At 44.2% G+C, this 19,199-nt stretch overlaps 1 protein-coding gene across 2 annotated transcripts in view; it reads right to left on the reverse strand.

Annotated features, from left to right (window-relative positions):
• SYNPR (synaptoporin) overlaps positions 1-19,199 on the reverse strand; it is a 147,978-nt gene that overhangs the window by 24,387 nt on the left and 104,392 nt on the right. For both annotated transcript variants that reach the window (XM_028719505.2, XM_028719506.2), the window contains one exon: positions 1,985-2,109. In XM_028719505.2, coding sequence (XP_028575338.1) covers positions 1,985-2,109 — 125 coding nt within the window. The remainder of the gene's footprint in view (positions 1-1,984; positions 2,110-19,199) is intronic.

Here is a 19,199-nt window from a genome sequence, read left to right on the forward strand (position 1 = left end):
AGTCAGAGGCACCTGGAGGAGAGCTTCAGATGAAGACTGAAGGGTCCAGACAGGGTCATAGTGGGAGAGGTGCTTTGAAAGATACTGGGGCCCCGAGCCATAAAGAGCTTTATGGATTAAAAGAAGCATACAGGCAGCCAATGCACCTGTGCCAGATTCAGTGTTATATGATTGGCTCACCTCACCTGTCTTCAAAAGCAAACCCATGAAAACCACAATGCAATATAATATTGTAATATAATATTGAAGTTACCAGAGCCAAGGTTATGGCAGACAGGTTATCATCATCCAGATAAGGTTGCAGCTGGGCCACCAGTCAAGGCTAGTGGAAGGTGACAACAGTGGATCTAGGGGGATCCCCACCCCAGCCCCAAACCACAGACCTGCTCTTCCACAGCGAATGTGAGCCCATCTAGAGAAGGGCCTACACCACTTGTCCAGTCAGAAGAACCACCCAATAGAAACATCACAGTCTTGTCTGGATTGAGCTTCAGTTTATTGACTGATGTAGTCCATTTTTGTGGCCAGTAACCAGTTCAGCACATCCATCAACTAATCTTTCCCCCACTTTTTAATAGCAGCACAGTACTATTTTCCTATAAAAAATAAAAGTTTCTTTTTTAAAGAAATGATTAAATTGGGGGGAAATCGAGAGTCTATTTATCACTATTCTCACACCTTTCTCATTAGGAGTAGTAGGAGTAGTAGTAGTAGTTGTTGTTGTTTACCAGAAAGAAACTTTTCATTAACATTGCTGCGCCTAAACGTTAGCCTTGTGAACAGGACTAAAAATTATAGTCAAAATTGGCCATGGGGAAGAACACTGCCATATAAGTTACAGATAGGTAGCCGTGTTGGTCTGCCATAGTCAAAACAAAAAAAATTCCTTCCAGTAGCACCTTAAAGACCAACTAAGTTAGTTCTTGGTATGAGCTTTCGTGTGCATGCACACTTCTTCAGATACACTGAAACAGAAGTTGCCAGATCCTTCTATATAGTGAGAAGGTGGGGAGGGATATAAGTGCATTATAAGTTTGGGAGGTAGGAAGTAGGCTGTATGCAAGATCCTTCTAACCCCTGAATCCAGCAAGTGTCAAAATATAAACCAGGCTGGCTTCTTGTGTTGAGGCAATCACTTGGGTGATGGGCCATTAAGAAAACAAAGGAAATAGGCCTAAATAGGTGAGGCCCCTCCCTCTACTCAGAGACAAATGGACAAAGCATTGAGTTAAAGGGGGCAGTGGTGTGACCTAGATGTAAAGCAGCAAGCTGGAGAGAGAGTCAGAGCAAAGTTTGAGAGCAATGTCTGATTTCTGTTCGAATCCAAGGCTATGGCTATAGGAGAAACAAGACCTTTTTGGGGTGTTGATGGTGTGAACCCCCTCCATCGTAGGCTCAGGTTGCATAATAATAATAATAATAATAATAATAGTAATAATAATAATTTATTATTTATACCCCGCCCATCTGGCTGGGCTGCATATATACGTAAATAAACCAAATGGCATAAAGACACCACAGTCTCTGTTGTGCCTCATTCCCAAAAGGAAACACAAACCCTGGGAGCCCCTGAAATCTTGCACCAGTCAGAGATTGGGATGGTGTGCAACAATATCACATGCTTCCAGAGGCAGGTCACCAGGCATTGCAGAGCCACTATCCTAGATTCTTGTCAAGTAGACCTCAGTCACTTACTGGCAGAGGGAAGTCAGTGAGGTGCAAACGTATCAGCTGGAGCTAATCGGAGTGCTTCTGAGGAGTCTTCAGTTTAATTCCACTTCCAGCTAACTGTGTGAAAGCAAAGCCTCAGCAGTGCTAAAGGGTTCCAGCTTAGAAGCAACTTGACATGCACCAGTAAGTGACATCACCTTAAGTCTTTGCATGTCTTGTCACCTGCAAATATCTACAGGAAGCACTACACTGAACCACAGTAGACAATGGCTACCCCTTTGCATGTGAATGGCAAAGAACGACAACAGATTACCTGAATGGATAGGCAAAGGCTATGTCAATGCTGAGGTCGCTCTCTGTCTTGTTTGCACAGTCCACGCTGAGCCGCAGTCCTCCAGAATAGCCGCCACATGTTGCAAATGCAAAGATTGCAAAAAGCTGTGGGGGAAAATACATACATACATATAGATGTGCGTGTGTAATTTTAGCTCATCTACCAATGCAATTTTAGCATGTGAAAACATTTGTGGAATAGCAGTTATGACAGTACAATTATAGGTGTCCTCTGGAAGAGGAAAGAGGTATTTTACTTATTTAATAAATTTCTGTACCACCCTTCACCCAAAGACCACAGGACGATTTACTGTATAAAAGCACAAAAATGCATAGCATAATAACAAGCAAAAACAATACCCCCCATAAGCAGAAGTTAAATGGGTTTTTGTGGCATATTCTTCATTTTCATACTGATACTATACCAGTGTTAAATTAAAAGCCAGTGACTTGTCCTCCCAGAGAGACAGTAGTTTTGAATTGCAGCAAAGGGTTGCATGCTCTCAAATGAAGAAAAATGAGTTATTGGAAGAAAGCAACCCAGCATGTGCCCACCAGGCAATATTGGACTCCATCTACTGTAAGGTCCAACATGTATTGGCAATGGGCAGGAATAATGAAAGCTGGACCCCCAAAACATTGGGAGGGCACCATTGGGAGTTAACAAAAGCAAAAAACAAAACAAAACAAAAAACCCAACATACAGGAAACCAACAAGAGTTTCATCAAACGAAAGCATCACTGACGTTTCCTATCCTTCATCCTTAGTGACTACTTCCTGCTGCTTCTATGGGTTATCCCTCCTTAATGCTCCCCTCTTAGGACACACCGACTCCACATGCCCATTTTGCATTGATTTTTCCCAACATGATGAGCCATATTTAGGAAGTCCTCTCACAATACTTCAGACGTTATCGATTTTTACATTCCTAATCAGGAGCCACGCTTAAAGAAAATGCCTCCTGCTCCAAGCGCTAGCAATTCATCGCAAGACTGCCTCGGACAACTTGAAATTGTAATTTCGGATTATTAGATGTTACATGCAGTTATGTATCTGTATATATAGATCAATGCAAAGAGACACAATGACATTCCAAAGCAAAAGTGAATTTGACAGCCAGTTCATACAAACCACAGTGTGTAGGGTATCCTAATGGATAGTTTGTCTACCTTTGGTCCCCACTCTGTACTCATCTCTCACCCGTAACTGCCACAGCATGCCACACCCAGGAGCAGTTTTGACTGGCCGGCTAAACCAAGTGAGGGTAGCCAATGGCTCTCAAACCCTTGATGAGTTAGGGACTTCCCCTGCATGCAAAGACAGGCTCCGGCGGATTGAGCAGACAAGACCAAGAGTGGGTCCCACAGTGAAGAAGGCAGTTTCTGCCCATGTTGTAGAGGGAAGTGAGGGGCAGATGGGGCTTGTCAATCTGGGAAGGTAGCTCATCAAGGAGAACATAAACTCTGTTCCTAAACCTCCGCTGCCTTGCTGGATATCTTCAGAAGAAAAGGCTAAGGAGTAAACCCTACGCAAATCCAGAGTAGAGTCCCTAAGACGGTTGGATGGCACCTTGTACACCTCCTTCTGGTAACTCCTGCAGCCAAGCTGATGCCAAACGTATTGCTAAATATTTTCTGGGCAGGATGAGACACCTGGCTGAGAGTATGCGCTGCTTGGGTATATGTACTGATGCTTATTTTCTGCAGAAACTCTGATTTCCCCCCAAGGGCTGGCCCAATACATTTTGGCACCTCTCCACAAAATGGCGCCCTGCCCATCAGGGAACAAGGGTAAGTGAAAATTGACATCAGGAACAGGGGGTGGGGAATAAAGATCTACACTGGTGGGAACAAGGGTGGGACGAGATAAGCAGCGACTCCTATTTGCCAAGAGGCCGCTGTAGAGGTAGCATTGGTGGGGGGCTGCTGAGGAAGAGGCACAGCCAGCCTCCAAAGAGTGCAATGCACCATGGCGGCAGCAGCATGCGATGCATTCCTTGGAGACCTGCTGCCTGAGGTGGTTGCTTCACCTTGCCTCATGGGTGGGCCGGCCCTGTTTCTCCCCCCCAGTCTTGTGGGACTCCAACTCCCATCAGCCCCAGCCTGTCAAGAGTGATGAGAGTTGGAGTCCAACATTTGGAGGGCACCATGTTGACTATCCCTGTATTAGGCAAGCATTGAATTTACAAACGCAAGCGGCGGCTAAACCTATTAAATAGGCAGATTTGGAAACCAGACAGCATATTGCAGCTTTCTACACTTGAATCAATTCACTGAATCTTCTTGGAGGACACATTCCTTTTGTTACCTCGTGAAGATGGGCCCAACAAGAGCTCAAGGACGAAGTCTATTTATTTGAGCCATTATAAATATTGTATGCCATATGCTGTCTACAAACACAAAGCAAATCTAGCACTAGAAAACTAGCTCATTCCATACAGCACCCTACAAATCTGTTCTAACATTCCTTTGTTGCAGTTCTTCACATGTGGTGTGTTCCCTTGTCCTTGGGCTGCTTTTAGCACAATTAATAGCACTTATCTGCTTTTACCTCTTAGGACTGCGGGCAGCTGAATTCTAGTTTCATTGTTCTCCTTTTGGAATTTATTCTAGCATGGCATGGCAACTCCAGCTGAAAGGAACGAGGGGTACCCAGAAAGAAAGACTCACGATTAAGGCACACAAACGCGAACAAAAGCAAACTTCATTTGCACAACATAGTCAAGATCACACCTTTGAACCAACTCGTAAGAATTAGTGCTTTCTAGTTCTGCATCCACAGCCACATAAATTCTCCCCTGTCACAGAAGGGGCTCTCAGCTCAGTGGCAGAGAATCTGCCTTGCATGGAGAAGTCCTCAGGTTCAGTCCCTGATATCTTCAGATAGGGTTGGGGGAATAGCTGGCCAATATCTGGTTTTCAACATCACAATATATCACCAGCTAAACTTCGCAATATCACAATGTCTGAAATAAAGTTGGAACTATGCAGAGGTGAACAGTTGGGCTGGGTGATATCTGGTTTTCAGCTTCATGATATATCACCAGCTAAACATCAAGATCTACTGATCTACTGTATCATAGTGTCTGAAATAAGGAGGAACATTTGCTGGTTTCACAGTTTTCCCCACATTGTGACTTTTGCATAACTAACACTTCCCAGCAGTAAGAGCTTTTCGACAGTGGAATTTGCTGCCAAAGAGTGTGGTGGAGTCTCCTTCTTTGGAGGTCTTTAAGCAGAGGCTTGACCACCATATGTCAGGAGTGCTCTGATGGTGTTTCCTGCTTGGCAGGGGGTTGGACTCGATGGCCCTTGTGGTCTATTCCAACTCTATGATTCTATGATTCTAACACACACACACATCATGATCCACAATATATTGCCAGGTCAAAAACTATGAAACCAATATCATGATATGATCTTCAAACTGGTTTTGGACGATACATATATAGATATATTACCCAGCCCTGTCTGAAACTCTTGAGAGCCAGGAGACTGACTCAGCATAAGGCAGCTTGCTATGCTAATATGGAAAATTGCCTTGTGCCAGGTCAGGCTATGTGTTTCTCTAGCCCAATATTGTCTGTCAGGTGAGCTGCCCTACCAGCTGCTACTGCTGGCAGTGGCTCCCCAGGGTCTGAGAGCCAGAGAGGTCCTCCCCATCACCTGCTGCCTGGGCCCTCTTAGCTGGAGGTGCCCACGTTGAGTACGGGACCTTCTGTGTCTGAAGCATGTGTTCTGCTGCTGAGTTACAGCCCTTTCCACACTTTAAGACGACCTTTAGACATTATAGCAGTGCCAAGTGACTCATTTTTCTGTGGGTTCACCCAATGGCTTAGCAGCAACATTTAAAGGCCCACCACCATATTCCAGCCTAGAATGGCTGCAAAAGGCCACAAGGCCGTACTAGCCTGCCATGAGTCAGAGTGAAGGAGCTACCTCATGCAGCAGATTTTCAGCATCATGAAAGAGCAGCAATTTGGGTTATTTAGCTTATTGTTGTTTTCTGTTTTACTTCCAGAAAGAGGAGGTCGTGGATTTTTTCTGTCTCAGGTGTTAAAAGAACTTGGTCGGCCCTGGATACTGAGGGAGGGGGAGCCATTTGCTTCATTGCCTCAGGCAGCAAAATTTCTTGGGTCAGCACAGGCCTAAGTTATTGGCTGAAGGGCCACTCGCTGACTATAAATGGGCTATGTGAAGGGATAAATGCTCATGAAAAAATATCTTTTTGGGCAGTTCTGTTCAAACTGTCTCTCAGCTGCTCACATATTCTGAACAACAATAGCAAGATGTAATAAAATGTTAATGAAACAATTTGTCCAGGCCCAGGTAGGGCCAAACTGATAGGCAGGGAAAAATACCGGCAGGTAAAATGGGACGAGGCGGCTCCGTGTGCATTTTGTTGTTATATATTTACACTGAAGCTGTAATTGTTGCCACTATGTCATGAACAATAGACCTCTCACAAGTAAATGAGGCTCAATTATTTCCTCTAACAAAACACTCAGAGCTGATCTCCCCTTGGAATTAATTGAGTTGCACAGGGAACAGCATTGTAAATTGGTATTAATCGTGCAGCTACAAATTGTGCGGCAAAGGGAGAAAACAATATATTTGGTGAGCCCGGGAAAAGCATTGTTGGAAGCAACATTCCCTCTCCCCAATGCCCCATTTTAATTCCAGTGGCTTCAATGTACTGCAAATGCACAGGGTCTCTTAGGCTGCGTACACACCACACATGTAAAGCACATTTCTGCCTCCCAAGCAAGAATCCTGGGAACTATCATTTGTTAAGGGTGCTGGGAACTGTAGCTCTGTGAAAGATAAGCTACAGTTCCCAATATTCTTTGTGCTTTAAAGTTATGGTGCATACACAGCTTGACACCACTTTCCACACAGATGGATTTAGGCTCTTAGGCATAGGCAAACTACACTTCCTATCATTCCTGACCACTGGCCCTGTTAGCTAGGGATGATGGGAATTGTAGTCCCAAACATCTGGAGGGCTGGAGTTTGCCTATGCCTGCTTAGTGGTCATAGTTGAAAAGGCAGGTGGCGCTGTGGGTTAAAGCACAGAGCCTAGGGCTTGCTGATCAGAAGGTCGGCGGTTCGAATCCCCGCGACGGGGTGAGCTCCCATTGCTCGGTCCCAGCTCCTGCCAACCTAGCAGTTCGAAAGCACGTCAAAGTGCAAGTAGATAAATACTTCCAGTGGGAAGGTAAACGGCGTTTCTGTGCGCTGCTCTGGTTCACCAAAAGTGGCTTAGTCATGCTAGCCACATGACCTGGAAGCTGTATGCCGGCTCCCTCGGCCAATAAAGCAAGATGAGCGCTGCAACCCCAGAGTCGTCCACGACTGGACCTAATGGTCAGGGGTCCCTTTACCTTTACCTAATCTTTGCTGGAAATGTAAGGAGAAAGAAGGCACATTCTACCATATGTGGTGGACATGCAAGATAACTAAAACATTCTGGGAAATGATGTACAATGAGTTGGAAAAAAATGTTTAAAATAACATTTGTGGAAAAAAACAGAGGTTTTTTATGTTAGGCATTTTAGGTACAGAGATTCCGAGAGACCAGAAAAGACTATTCATGTACGTGATAACAGCAGCGAGGATACTACTGGCCCAGAGATGGAAAGAAGACAAAGTTCCAACCACAGAGGAATGGCTGGTGAAGATGGTGGACTATGGCAAAATGGCAAAAGTGACTGGAAACCAGGAAGAGAAGAATTTTAAGAAGGAATGGAGAAGATTTTTAATGTACTTAAGAGAACACTGTAAACAACTAAAAACTTTGGCAGGATTTGAGTAATGCTTGTAATGTACAAAAAAAATTGAAAAATGGGCAATATTCTTTTAACAGCTTAAAAGAAATAAGATAAGCAGATGGAAAATTGGATTGATAATGGTAACTATGGAAGGGTGGAGGGAAGTCAGAGAATTTAGGGAATCTTAAATGAAGAGGTGATTGATGTGTTTGAATTTAAATTTGTTGTGTAAAACTTAATATAAAAATTATAAAAAAAGAAAAGACCTTTTTGAGTCTAGGGCTGACCTGAGAGGTTTTGCTGCACGAGGCAAATGACAAGGATGGCAAGAATTGTGACATATGCAATTCTTCCACTGAGCAAGGATTCTTTCAAGCACACTATAATGGGTTGTATCCAGTTCTTTCCCTGAACTGACCCTGCACTGAGAGTATTCCATAAACATTCCATAAACATAAGGGCGGGGGGGGGGAGTTCCCCCTCTAATTATCCTTTCTCTTTGCAGTCCTCTTCTTTCTTTATGCCCCCACCAAATCTGCTTCAGAGGCTTGGTGGACCCTTTCAAACAGTGTGCAAGGTGGTGTAGAGGAGCTACAGGACAAAGGGATGGATTTACAATAATAATAATAATTGCCTCCCCTTTTCTACACAGTGGAGGGACAGAACTGGATACAACCGAATAATTACATTAACGATAATGCTAAGCTACACAACTCGGGTGACATTTGAGGATTAACTAGATAACAAATGTAAAAGAGTTTTGCACTTCCAGTGTGCTGCATTAAAGGACATCTTGTCATTCCGGCAATAGGTCACCTGTCAGGAGATACGGCTTGTTAAGGCAAAGCCACTCACCAGTAGCAAGTCTGCAACCAGTACATTTTGGGAGAGTTGAGAGAATTACAATTTCTCACACTGCGACAGGGAAGAAGATCAGCATCAGGGAGAGGGATTTGCCTCCATTTCATGCTGAATAGGGCAGAGTATTTTTCTTACTTGGCTTCTACTTGGGTCTGAGGTTCATCTGCGCTCTCAGATGACCACTGGCAATGCCCACCAGGTGAGGAAATAGAAAGCCACCTTTGTGGAATGGGCAATAGCTCAGCTAAACTTTCAGTGGTGTTTAGAATCTGGAAAAAATACTGTGGTCATAAATAAATAGCCAGTATAGGATAGTGTGGGGTGTATAGGGTGTTGGGGGGGTAGTACTTCTGGTGGGGAACATGGTGTGCTCTTCCTGGGGTAGTTTGTCTACCTTTGGTCCCTGCCCTGCACCCAGCTCTCACCCGTGGCTCCTAGAAACTGTCAACACGTGACGGCAACCACACTTTGGGAAATGGCTTTGACTGGCTGGCTAAACCAGGTGTCAAGCCTTTGGTCAATCAGGGACGTCTGCCGCATGTGAAGACAGGCTCTGGCAGATCGAGCAAATGAGATTAATGGTGGGTCCAACAGTCAAGAAGGCAGTTTCTGCACGAGCTGTAGAGGGAAGTGAGGGGCAGGTTGGACTTGTCAACCTGGGAACGTAAGACTAAGGAGTGAACCCTACACAAATTCAGAGTCCCTAAGGTGGTTGGATGGCATTTTGCATGCCTCCTTCTGGCAACTCCTGCAGCCAAGCTGGTGCCAAACTCATTGCTCTGCTTTCCTTTGGACCACATCAGTGAGGCCAAGAAGGGGGCCTTGTCATCTGGGCAGTCCAGGACGTCCATACACACTGCCCAGGCTTGCGCCCCAGGGAGGTCACTTTGGTGCTGCTAACGCAGTGGTTTGACTTCATCCCCAGAGGTGCACTCCATTGTCTCCCAAATGCCAACAATTGGACAATACCGTATATTTATATAGCTATTTCTCTCTCTCTCTCTCTCTCACACACACACACACATACCCTGCAAAACTAAAAGTATTAGGACGTATCTGCTGCATTTAAGTTCTGTGTTTGTTGACTCAAAAGGCACTGGATGAATTGCGAGCCATCAGCGCATGTGGACACATGATCTGACTAATAAAAGGCCTGGCTCTTCATATGTCATGCAACCATTTTTAGAAGAGGTAAGGCAGCGCCTCTAACCTGCCCTCATTAGGTCAGGATGTTGCACACTATAAACACTGTGCTTGGGTATCCCCACCCCCACTCCATTTCTCACCACTGCCTGGTATAGTGACCAAAGGATGGAAGACAGCCACCACTGCTGCCCATGTGATGTTGGGATCAGACAATGAAAGCACCTAAGAAGATGCATTATATCAACCAATGTTATTGATCCATCTAGCTCAAGAGTCACATTCTACTGAGGAAGCATTCTATTGTAGCCAATAGAATAAGAGATTGTGGTGTCTAGTGTCCACAGCAGTTTCTCTGGTTTACAAAAACATTGGTAACCCCTGGTCCTGTTCAACATTATTTACTGACTGGCAGTGGCCTTCCAGATAGGAATCTTTCCCAAGTACTGTTTGGAAATACAAGAGATTTAATCAAAAACATTTTGCATGCAAACTGTACTGTATCACTATTGCAGCATTGCAAAACTATCCTTTGGAAACCTGCTATGCTTCATTCTTATTATATTAAAAAGGCTATTTGATCCTTTAAGGGAGGATGCTACTGAGAGTGGCCAGCAACTGACTGTTAACTTGGGGTCCAAGAAACCTGGAGAAAATGCATTGCAGAAAGGATTCCACATTTGCTATAGATATATAGCATCTTTTAGTTCTATGGCTGTATATTTATATGGTGATTTCATCCTGCCCCCCCCCCCAATATAAGAACATATCTGCTGCATTTAAGTTCTGCCTTTTGTTGACTTAAAAGGCACTGAATGAAGTACAGGGAATCTTGTTTAGCACCAACACAATGCTCCTCAAAAATATTTCAGTTTATAAGCAGAGGAAAGGTTGTGAAATGTTAGACCCCGGCATGGAATCATAATCTACCTGCCTCCAGCTGACATCAAAAGTGCTTCAGGAGAGCAAGTCAATGGAGTACTTATGTAGCGTGATGAAATTATTGGCTTTCAGCCATTCGACTTTCAGCATTTGCCACAGCAGGTCAGCATTCAATCTAATTCACACTGCGTAGTATCTTGATGAAGTCCTGATTATTGTGATTTTTTTACAACAACAACAACACCAAAAGGAAAATGGAAGCAGCTCCATTTTACAAGGTGCTTCAGAGGCACCAACATAAATGTGCAACAAGTCAGGTACGAAGTATTTCTGAACATTTGTCACTTGTCAATTGTTATGGAACCAATTCTTCTTCTTAAAGCCACACTTTTGTGTGGGGAACTTTTCACGAGTAATTCTGATATGCCGTCTTCTGAAGGCTGGAAGTGAGAATCCATGCACGTGAGACGATTCAGTTAGGAATTCCAGGGACAGAAATCGAATAATCTGATAGATGAAGAGGTAAACGGCGTTCATACTCATTCCAGTATGCAAGAAAAGGATATAGCTCAGTGGAAGAGAAGACACTTTGCATGCAGATGATTCCCGGCTCAGTCCATGGAATTTCTAGTTAGAAGGATCCAGAAGCTTCTAATAGCCACTTACCCTGCTCTGGGTGGGCAGTGGTTGCAGTCCCTCGTGGGTTGCCCTCCATTTCCAGGGCAGTAAGGAGTCACATCCCAGCGGACGACGGCCGTTTAAATTCCCTGGCTGGCAGCATTGTAGGGCAAAAGGTGTGGCAAGGGGCATCCAAGTGGCAGGAGCCTGGACGGCAGACCTGAGGGTCGAAATCTTGCTCTGGTCCACTGGCCAGGGTTAAAACTGACAACTTCTGGTGGGTAAGGCATTGGTTGGAATCCTAGTCATCAAGGTTTGGGGTGAATTGGTGCATCACCCAACCTAACTAAAGGGGTCTAGGTGGAAGTCTTTATCCAGAAGCCAAGCGTGGGGCAGGTGGGCCATAGAGCTTCCAGGGACGGCCTGGGGTCGGCCACCTCGTTCTTGGTAAGGCCACAATCCTTGGCACGACCCCGTTCAAAATTTAAGCCCTCTAGCAGGAGGCTGAAATGGATATACACCCAATGCCTGAGCCAAAGTCCATCTATATTTGCAATCAATAAAGTTGCGACCAATTTCTATCCTAAATCGTTGTTACGTCTGTTCCTTTACATCATAACTGTTGCCCTTGCACTGGGTAGGGGGGGGGGAAGAGAGAGGGATCCCCACAATGCAAGGATCCCTGCCCAAGGCCTTGGTGCCTCTACCAGTCAGAGTAAGCAATCTTGGGTGAGATGAGCCAGAAATCAGAGCTAGTATAAGGATGCTTCATATACATACAGCATCAGACGCTGTGCACCACCTTTCACCTGACCTGTGACTAAGAGGCAGCGTGGGAGGGGCAAGGCTGTAAGGCCGCAACCCACCCTGGGGCCTTTGGGTGAAGGGTGAGTGAGAATGAAGTGAACAAACACACTAGTAGGAGCACTGGGTTGGCTCTGCTGGCATGTTTGCATTGCACTAACATCAGTGCTGCCTCCCCACCTTCCCTTCTAACTCCCAGTGGTGATGTGCCTGACTGGATCAGTGGTGGTACCCCACCATGCTGTCTGGCGCAGGATAGGAGCAAAGTCAGACAGGCCGTTCAGCAAATCAGATACAACAACAATGGACTTTTAGGGCCATTTCCCACATCAAACAGCAACTCCATGTGCACCTTCAGCAGGGAGCCATAGCCAATCTTGGCTAAACCCTTATTAGGCATGTGCTCTTAAACACCTATTTGTCACATGTACACTTTTAGCATTTACATTTTAATAAATCATTGGAAACAAATAGGACAGCATCAACTTGCACCAAATGTTCTGGGTTTTAGGTGTGTTGTAGGCTTCAGCTGTTTCATTTGACATTGTCTGTGTAATCAAAGGAGCAGCTCTCAACAGTGTACTTTTTTATAAGTACTTCAAACAGTTACAGGGCCTACACTTCTCTCCTCTCCTCGCCTCTCTATCCATCTCCCAATCTCTATTTCCTTACTTCCTGTTCTTCCTTCAGACTCTTCCTCCTCCTATTGCTGATTTAACTTCCGAGCAACATACATACTATTAGAACAGTCGAACCAAAACTGGTTTCCCCTCTCCTTTTTAGCAAGAGTGATCAGCCTAAATAAACTGGGCTTTTTCCACATCCATCTATCGATCTATTATCTATCTATCTATCTATCTATCTATCTATCTATCTATCTATCTATCATCTATCTATCTATCATCTATCTATCATCTATCTATCATCTATCTATCTATGTATCTATCTATCATCTATCTATCTATCTATCTATCTATCTATCTATCTATCTATCATCTATCTATCTATCTATCATCTATCTATCATCTATCTATCTATCTATCTATCTATCTATCTATCTATCTATCTATCTATCATCTATATCTATCTATCTATCATCTATCTATCTATCTATCTATCATCTATCTATCTATCTATCTATCATCTATCTATCTATCTATCATCTATCTATCTATCTATCATCTATCTATATCTATCTATCTATCTATCATCTATCTATCCATCCATCCATAAATCCATCCATCCACCCAGATATACATATACACAACCATCTAATATGGTCCAACATGCTTGTGCACAGATTCAGTCATGAGCCAAGTGACATTTTTGATGCTTGGCTCATTGGCAATCTGCAACGCCGAGGCCAAAACATACATATTCTAGTCGGGACTGGATCCAGGTAATGCATTTTCTCTCTGCCACTCCTGAACTCCGCAACCACCATGAAACACCACTGTGGAAGGTTGCCCAAAAGAATCCAAGATGTCAGGACCAGCCCTACCATTAGCCAGAGTGGGACAGACCCACACCGTACATACAGGTTGTGCAGTCACGGTAACCTGTGGTTTGGCTTATGTGTGAACCAGGCCTATATGACTGAATACTCAGGCAGGATCATTCAGTCTGCATCAGACTGTACAGCGGTACAGTCTGAGAACACTTTTACCATCCGGTGAGATGTTTCCCTTTGGGAAACCAAGATTTTCCTGCACTTGCACCAGAAACATTATTGAGGGGCATAGGCCAATATTCAGATTTTGAGGAGGTTGTGGAAATTGCCCTTATTTACATGGGCCACCTGTTGCTCAAAGCTTCTATTTCAAAGTTATCTTCTTAATAACATAAGAACCTTTTGGATGAGGTCAGTGGCCCATCTACGGCAGCATCCTACTCTCACAGAGGTCAACCAGATGATGAAGAAGAAGAGTTTGGATTTGATATCCCACTTTATCACTACCCGAAGGAGTCTCAAAGCAGCTAACATTCTCCTTTCCCTTCCTCCCCCACAACAAACACTCTGTGAGGTGAGTGGGGCTGAGAGACTTCAAAGAAGTGTGACTGGCCCAAGGTCACCCAGCAGCTGCATGTGGAGGAGCGGAGACGCGAACCCGGTTCTCCAGATTACGAGTCTATCGCTCTTAACCACTACACCACACAAACATGACCCAAACAAAAAAAGACCCTCCCTTCCTGAGCATAGCCAGCTTGGCTAGTGGCCAGTTATAGCCTTATTCTCCATGAATTTATCTAATCCTTTTTAAAAGTCGTCTGTGTGTCTTCATTTCTGTTACTTTCCATTAAAGGGTTCCCTGAATGCTGCCTTTAATGGCAGACGCTCCAATTTAGTACTTCACGTTTTAAGATGAAAACCACTTAATATGATTCTTAAATCGATGGATGATGGCACTTGGCGCTGTGAATATTTTAAACCGAGTAACCATCATGTTCTAATAATTTTACTTGCATAATAGTTTAATTCCAGGGAGACAATTTTCCATCTTTTCCTTTGAAGAAAAGCTTTATCTTAATCATCTCCCATTGATTATTTTAAAATAACCATTCCCCCCTCTCCCTTCAACACACCATTTAGCTTAACCACATAATGGAATACTAGTACTCCTCCTCTCTCATTATATTTTAATAGAAATAGAATAAAACTCAATTGTATTCTAATCTAAACTATTAAGATGCTTGCAGGTTCCTTGGTATGTCCAGAGGGCATTTATCTGCAATGGAAAACTGAGCTATTCCCACACACCCACACACTTCCAATTCAGAAAACAGCTCTATTCCAAGCAAAACTGGATTCTGTCATACCCTTAAGGATGCTTTTGGGAGTGTGATGGGAAACCCATTCTCCAGCCCCCAGGAGGCCTCCATACCTTCTGCTTCCCCTCTGTCTTCAAACCTCCTCAGCCTTCCTCCAATTACCAGGCATGGTGAGGTGGAGGAAGGCTTCCTGGCATCTGGTACATTGCTATGGCTGTGAGTCAGGTGCAAGACAGGAGTGCTGGGAAATGCAGATCTCGGCAGGAAGGACTTGCTCTTCACTGGATTGGATTTGAAGCTTGAATGCCGCTCCTTTGACCCTGCCTGATATTATAAATGCTACTGCTGCAACAATGCTTACCTATTCATTTCAATAATTTGTATGCCGCTTAATCAATATGGTCTCTAAATGGCACCTAATACAATAAGACTACAAATGAGTTGCAACTAAAAATATAAACTTTTTGCTTTAAGTATACCCAGAAAGCTGGCCATTATAGTTTTAGTTTCCAGTGAAGCTTCGTTTCCATATGGTGTATTTGTTTTATATATATATATATATTTATATATATATATATATATATATGCAGGTTTTGGTGTTCTCGGGTGTCTTCCCGTGTAAAAGTTGGGGTGTCTAGGCGACGTTTCGACGAGGTCTCACTCGTCATCTTCAGGCTGGTGCTTTCGGCTTCTTGTTACTGGAACAGAGCAGGATCTCAGTGTTTGAGTTCCTATAAATACTGTAGATGGGTGTGGTGTATAGCCTCCAATGTTCTGGGCAGAGAGGAAGTTCCCAGGCTAGTGTGCCTTTTCTTCTTTTGTTCCTTAATTGCTTGAGGGATATCTTGAGTGATTTCTTGAGTGGTATCCTGAGTACCACTTAGGTGGGTCATTAGGTGTGGATTAGTTGCTAAAGCCTTTGTGTCTTGACCTCTTGAACTTTGTGAAGAGTTTTTCTGAGAAGTTTTTTGTGCTCTGGCTTGGCTTCGTGTATAGGGGCGAGCTGTGGTTTTGTGGCTTGTGCCAGCCAGATCTGTGTAGGGATTGCAGGGGGGTGCAGCATCCGGAGGTGCCACCATGGTTTGGCTACTGGATGGTGTCTGTAATTTATCTGTGGAGAGGGTCTGGGTTTGTGTCTGGTGTGGTTGATTGGTGATGGCGTTCTGTGTGCCTCTGGATCTGGTGTCAGTTTTTGTGGGGAGGGCTAATTTCCAGATGTCTGGCAAGCGGGATGTGTCGTCACGCTTGTTCATGTTGTGAGGGTGTTTCTCTATCTCGATGGCTTCCATGATTATTCTCTTGTGGTGATGTTCCATGTTAGAGAGCAATTTGGAATCTGCAAAATTAATTTCGTGTCCTGTTTCTTTCATGTGTTGGAAAAGAGAGGAAGTTTTTTCTTCTTTTTTGACGGCATTCTTGTGTTCTGCGATACGTGCATTTATTCGTCTGTTTGTTTGTCCAATGTACGTGGCTGGGCAGACTTTGCAGGGTATTTCATAGACCCCTTGGTTTTCCAACTGGATTTTATCCTTGGGGTTTCTGAGGATATTGGCTATTTTTTGGTTGGCGCAAAAGGCTGTTTTGATATTGTGTTTATGGAGGATTTTGCTAATTTTATCTGTAGTGCCCTTGATATAAGGAAGGAGGGCCATGCCATTGTTTTCTTCTGTGTCTTGGTTTTTGGGGGGTGTTTCTTTTTGGATTAGTTTCGTAACCCTGTTTTGCTGGTATCCATTGGCAATTAACACATTTGAGAGATTCTGTAACTCAGTTGTCAAGTGGTCTTTGTCAGCCAGGCGTTTGGTTCTGGAGATGAGAGTCTTGGCTACGGAGTTTATTTGTGCAGGGTGGTGGTGTGATTGTGCATGTAAGTAGCGGTTGGTGTGTGTTTTTTTCCGGTAGATAGTGTGTCCTAGGGAGCCATCAGGTTTTTTGTAGATTAGGACGTCAAGGAAGGGAAGTTGGTTGTTGGCTTCTATTTCCATAGTGAATTGTATTTTGGGGTGTAGGCTGTTGAGATGTGTGAGGAAGCTGTCCAGTTTTTCCTTCCCGTGTGGCCAAATTACAAAGGTGTCGTCAACATATCTGAGCCAAAGTTTGGGTTTGTGTTCTGACTTGTCTAAAGCATTGGTTTCAAAGTGTTCCATGTACAGGTTTGCGATGACCGGTGAGAGGGGTGATCCCATAGGTGCTCCTTCTATCTGTTTGTATCTTTGTCCATTGTGGATGAAGTACGTGTTGGTTAGGCAGTGGTTGGTCAGGTCCAAGATGTATTCGGGGGGATTGTATTTGTTTTGAATGGCTGTCAAGGCTTCATTAATGGGCACTTGTGTGAAGAGAGATACAACATCGAAGCTCACAAGTAGGTCATTGGGATGTAGGTTTTGCTTCTTTATTGTTTCTATGAACTGGAAGGAGTTTGGAACGTGTGAAGAGATGGATTCTGCATAGGGCTGAAGTTGCTTGGCGAGAAATTTAGCGAGATTTTGTAGAGGTGAGCCTATGGAGCTGACTATTGGTCTGAGTGGTGTTCCTTCTTTGTGTATCTTGGGGAGGCCGTAGAGTTTGGGGCATCTGGATGATTTTTCTCTGGGGATGATTCTTAGCTGGATTTCTTCACTGATAGGAGAGGCTTTTATTTTGGATTTGGTGGTTTTTTCCAGATAGGTGGTGGGATCTGTTTTTATAGGTTGGTAGGTAGGGTCTTGGAGTAGATTTGATAGTTTTGCTTGGTAGTCCGATGTGTTCATCACAACAGTGGCATTACCTTTGTCTGCTGGGAGAATGATTATGTTGTTGTCTTTCCTCAGGTTGGTGAGTGCTTTCTGTTCTTCTTTGTGTAAATTGCTTCTGGGTGGTTTGCTGGAGCAGAGGATGTTGGTGACTTCAAGTCTGATTTTATCACTCAAGATATCCCTCAAGCAATTAAGGAACAAAAGAAGAAAAGGCACACTAGCCTGGGAACTTCCTCTCTGCCCAGAACATTGGAGGCTATACACCACACCCATCTACAGTATTTATAGGAACTCAAACACTGAGATCCTGCTCTGTTCCAGTAACAAGAAGCCGAAAGCACCAGCCTGAAGATGACGAGTGAGACCTCGTCGAAACGTCGCCTAGACACCCCAACTTTTACACGGGAAGACACCCGAGAACACCAAAACCTGCATTCATGTACCCGTGAAAATCTACGAAAGCAAATATCTCACCTCTACGGGGAGGAAACCTTCCAGCTGACAAGAACCTACGAGAAACTAGAAATCCGAAGAGCCACCATCTTATGTGATCTCTTGTTCCTACGCAACTGCCGAGACAACAACTTAATTCCCACATGCTTCCAACTTAAATTCCACTCTAAAACCCCAGCTACCGAAAGGATCCTGAAACGAACTGAACTATCCCTAATCAGAAACGAACTACACAAGAAAAGATACCTACTAAACCAAACCAACAAAGATCTGCTCACTCTTCACCTCAAACTCTGTAACAAAATCCACCCTGCACTCTGGGACAAATGCAAACAACTAGCCGTCTGGAGAGCTGAAACGGAGACCTCACATAAGACAGACACACACACCAACAAACTCCACAAACTAGAGAAACGCCAGAAGCCCAGCCAACCTCCACAACAACCCATGAAACAAACAGTACATAACATATCAGACAGGATCCTCACCTCAACTGAAACCAAAGTACTCTCCAAAGGTTTCAACTTTGCAGTCGCCCCGAGACGCATCCCCACGGAAAACATCATATGCGGAGTCGAAGCTAGCCTAACCAAAATCAACCCAGATGAAGCCAATAAAATCAGACTTGAAGTCACCAACATCCTCTGCTCCAGCAAACCACCCAGAAGCAATTTACACAAAGAAGAACAGAAAGCACTCACCAACCTGAGGAAAGACAACAACATAATCATTCTCCCAGCAGACAAAGGTAATGCCACTGTTGTGATGAACACATCGGACTACCAAGCAAAACTATCAAATCTACTCCAAGACCCTACCTACCAACCTATAAAAACAGATCCCACCACCTATCTGGAAAAAACCACCAAATCCAAAATAAAAGCCTCTCCTATCAGTGAAGAAATCCAGCTAAGAATCATCCCCAGAGAAAAATCATCCAGATGCCCCAAACTCTACGGCCTCCCCAAGATACACAAAGAAGGAACACCACTCAGACCAATAGTCAGCTCCATAGGCTCACCTCTACAAAATCTCGCTAAATTTCTCGCCAAGCAACTTCAGCCCTATGCAGAATCCATCTCTTCACACGTTCCAAACTCCTTCCAGTTCATAGAAACAATAAAGAAGCAAAACCTACATCCCAATGACCTACTTGTGA

The sequence above is a fragment of the Podarcis muralis genome, chromosome 2, assembly GCF_964188315.1.
Source record: "Podarcis muralis chromosome 2, rPodMur119.hap1.1, whole genome shotgun sequence".
NCBI classification, from domain to species: domain Eukaryota; kingdom Metazoa; phylum Chordata; class Lepidosauria; order Squamata; family Lacertidae; genus Podarcis; species Podarcis muralis.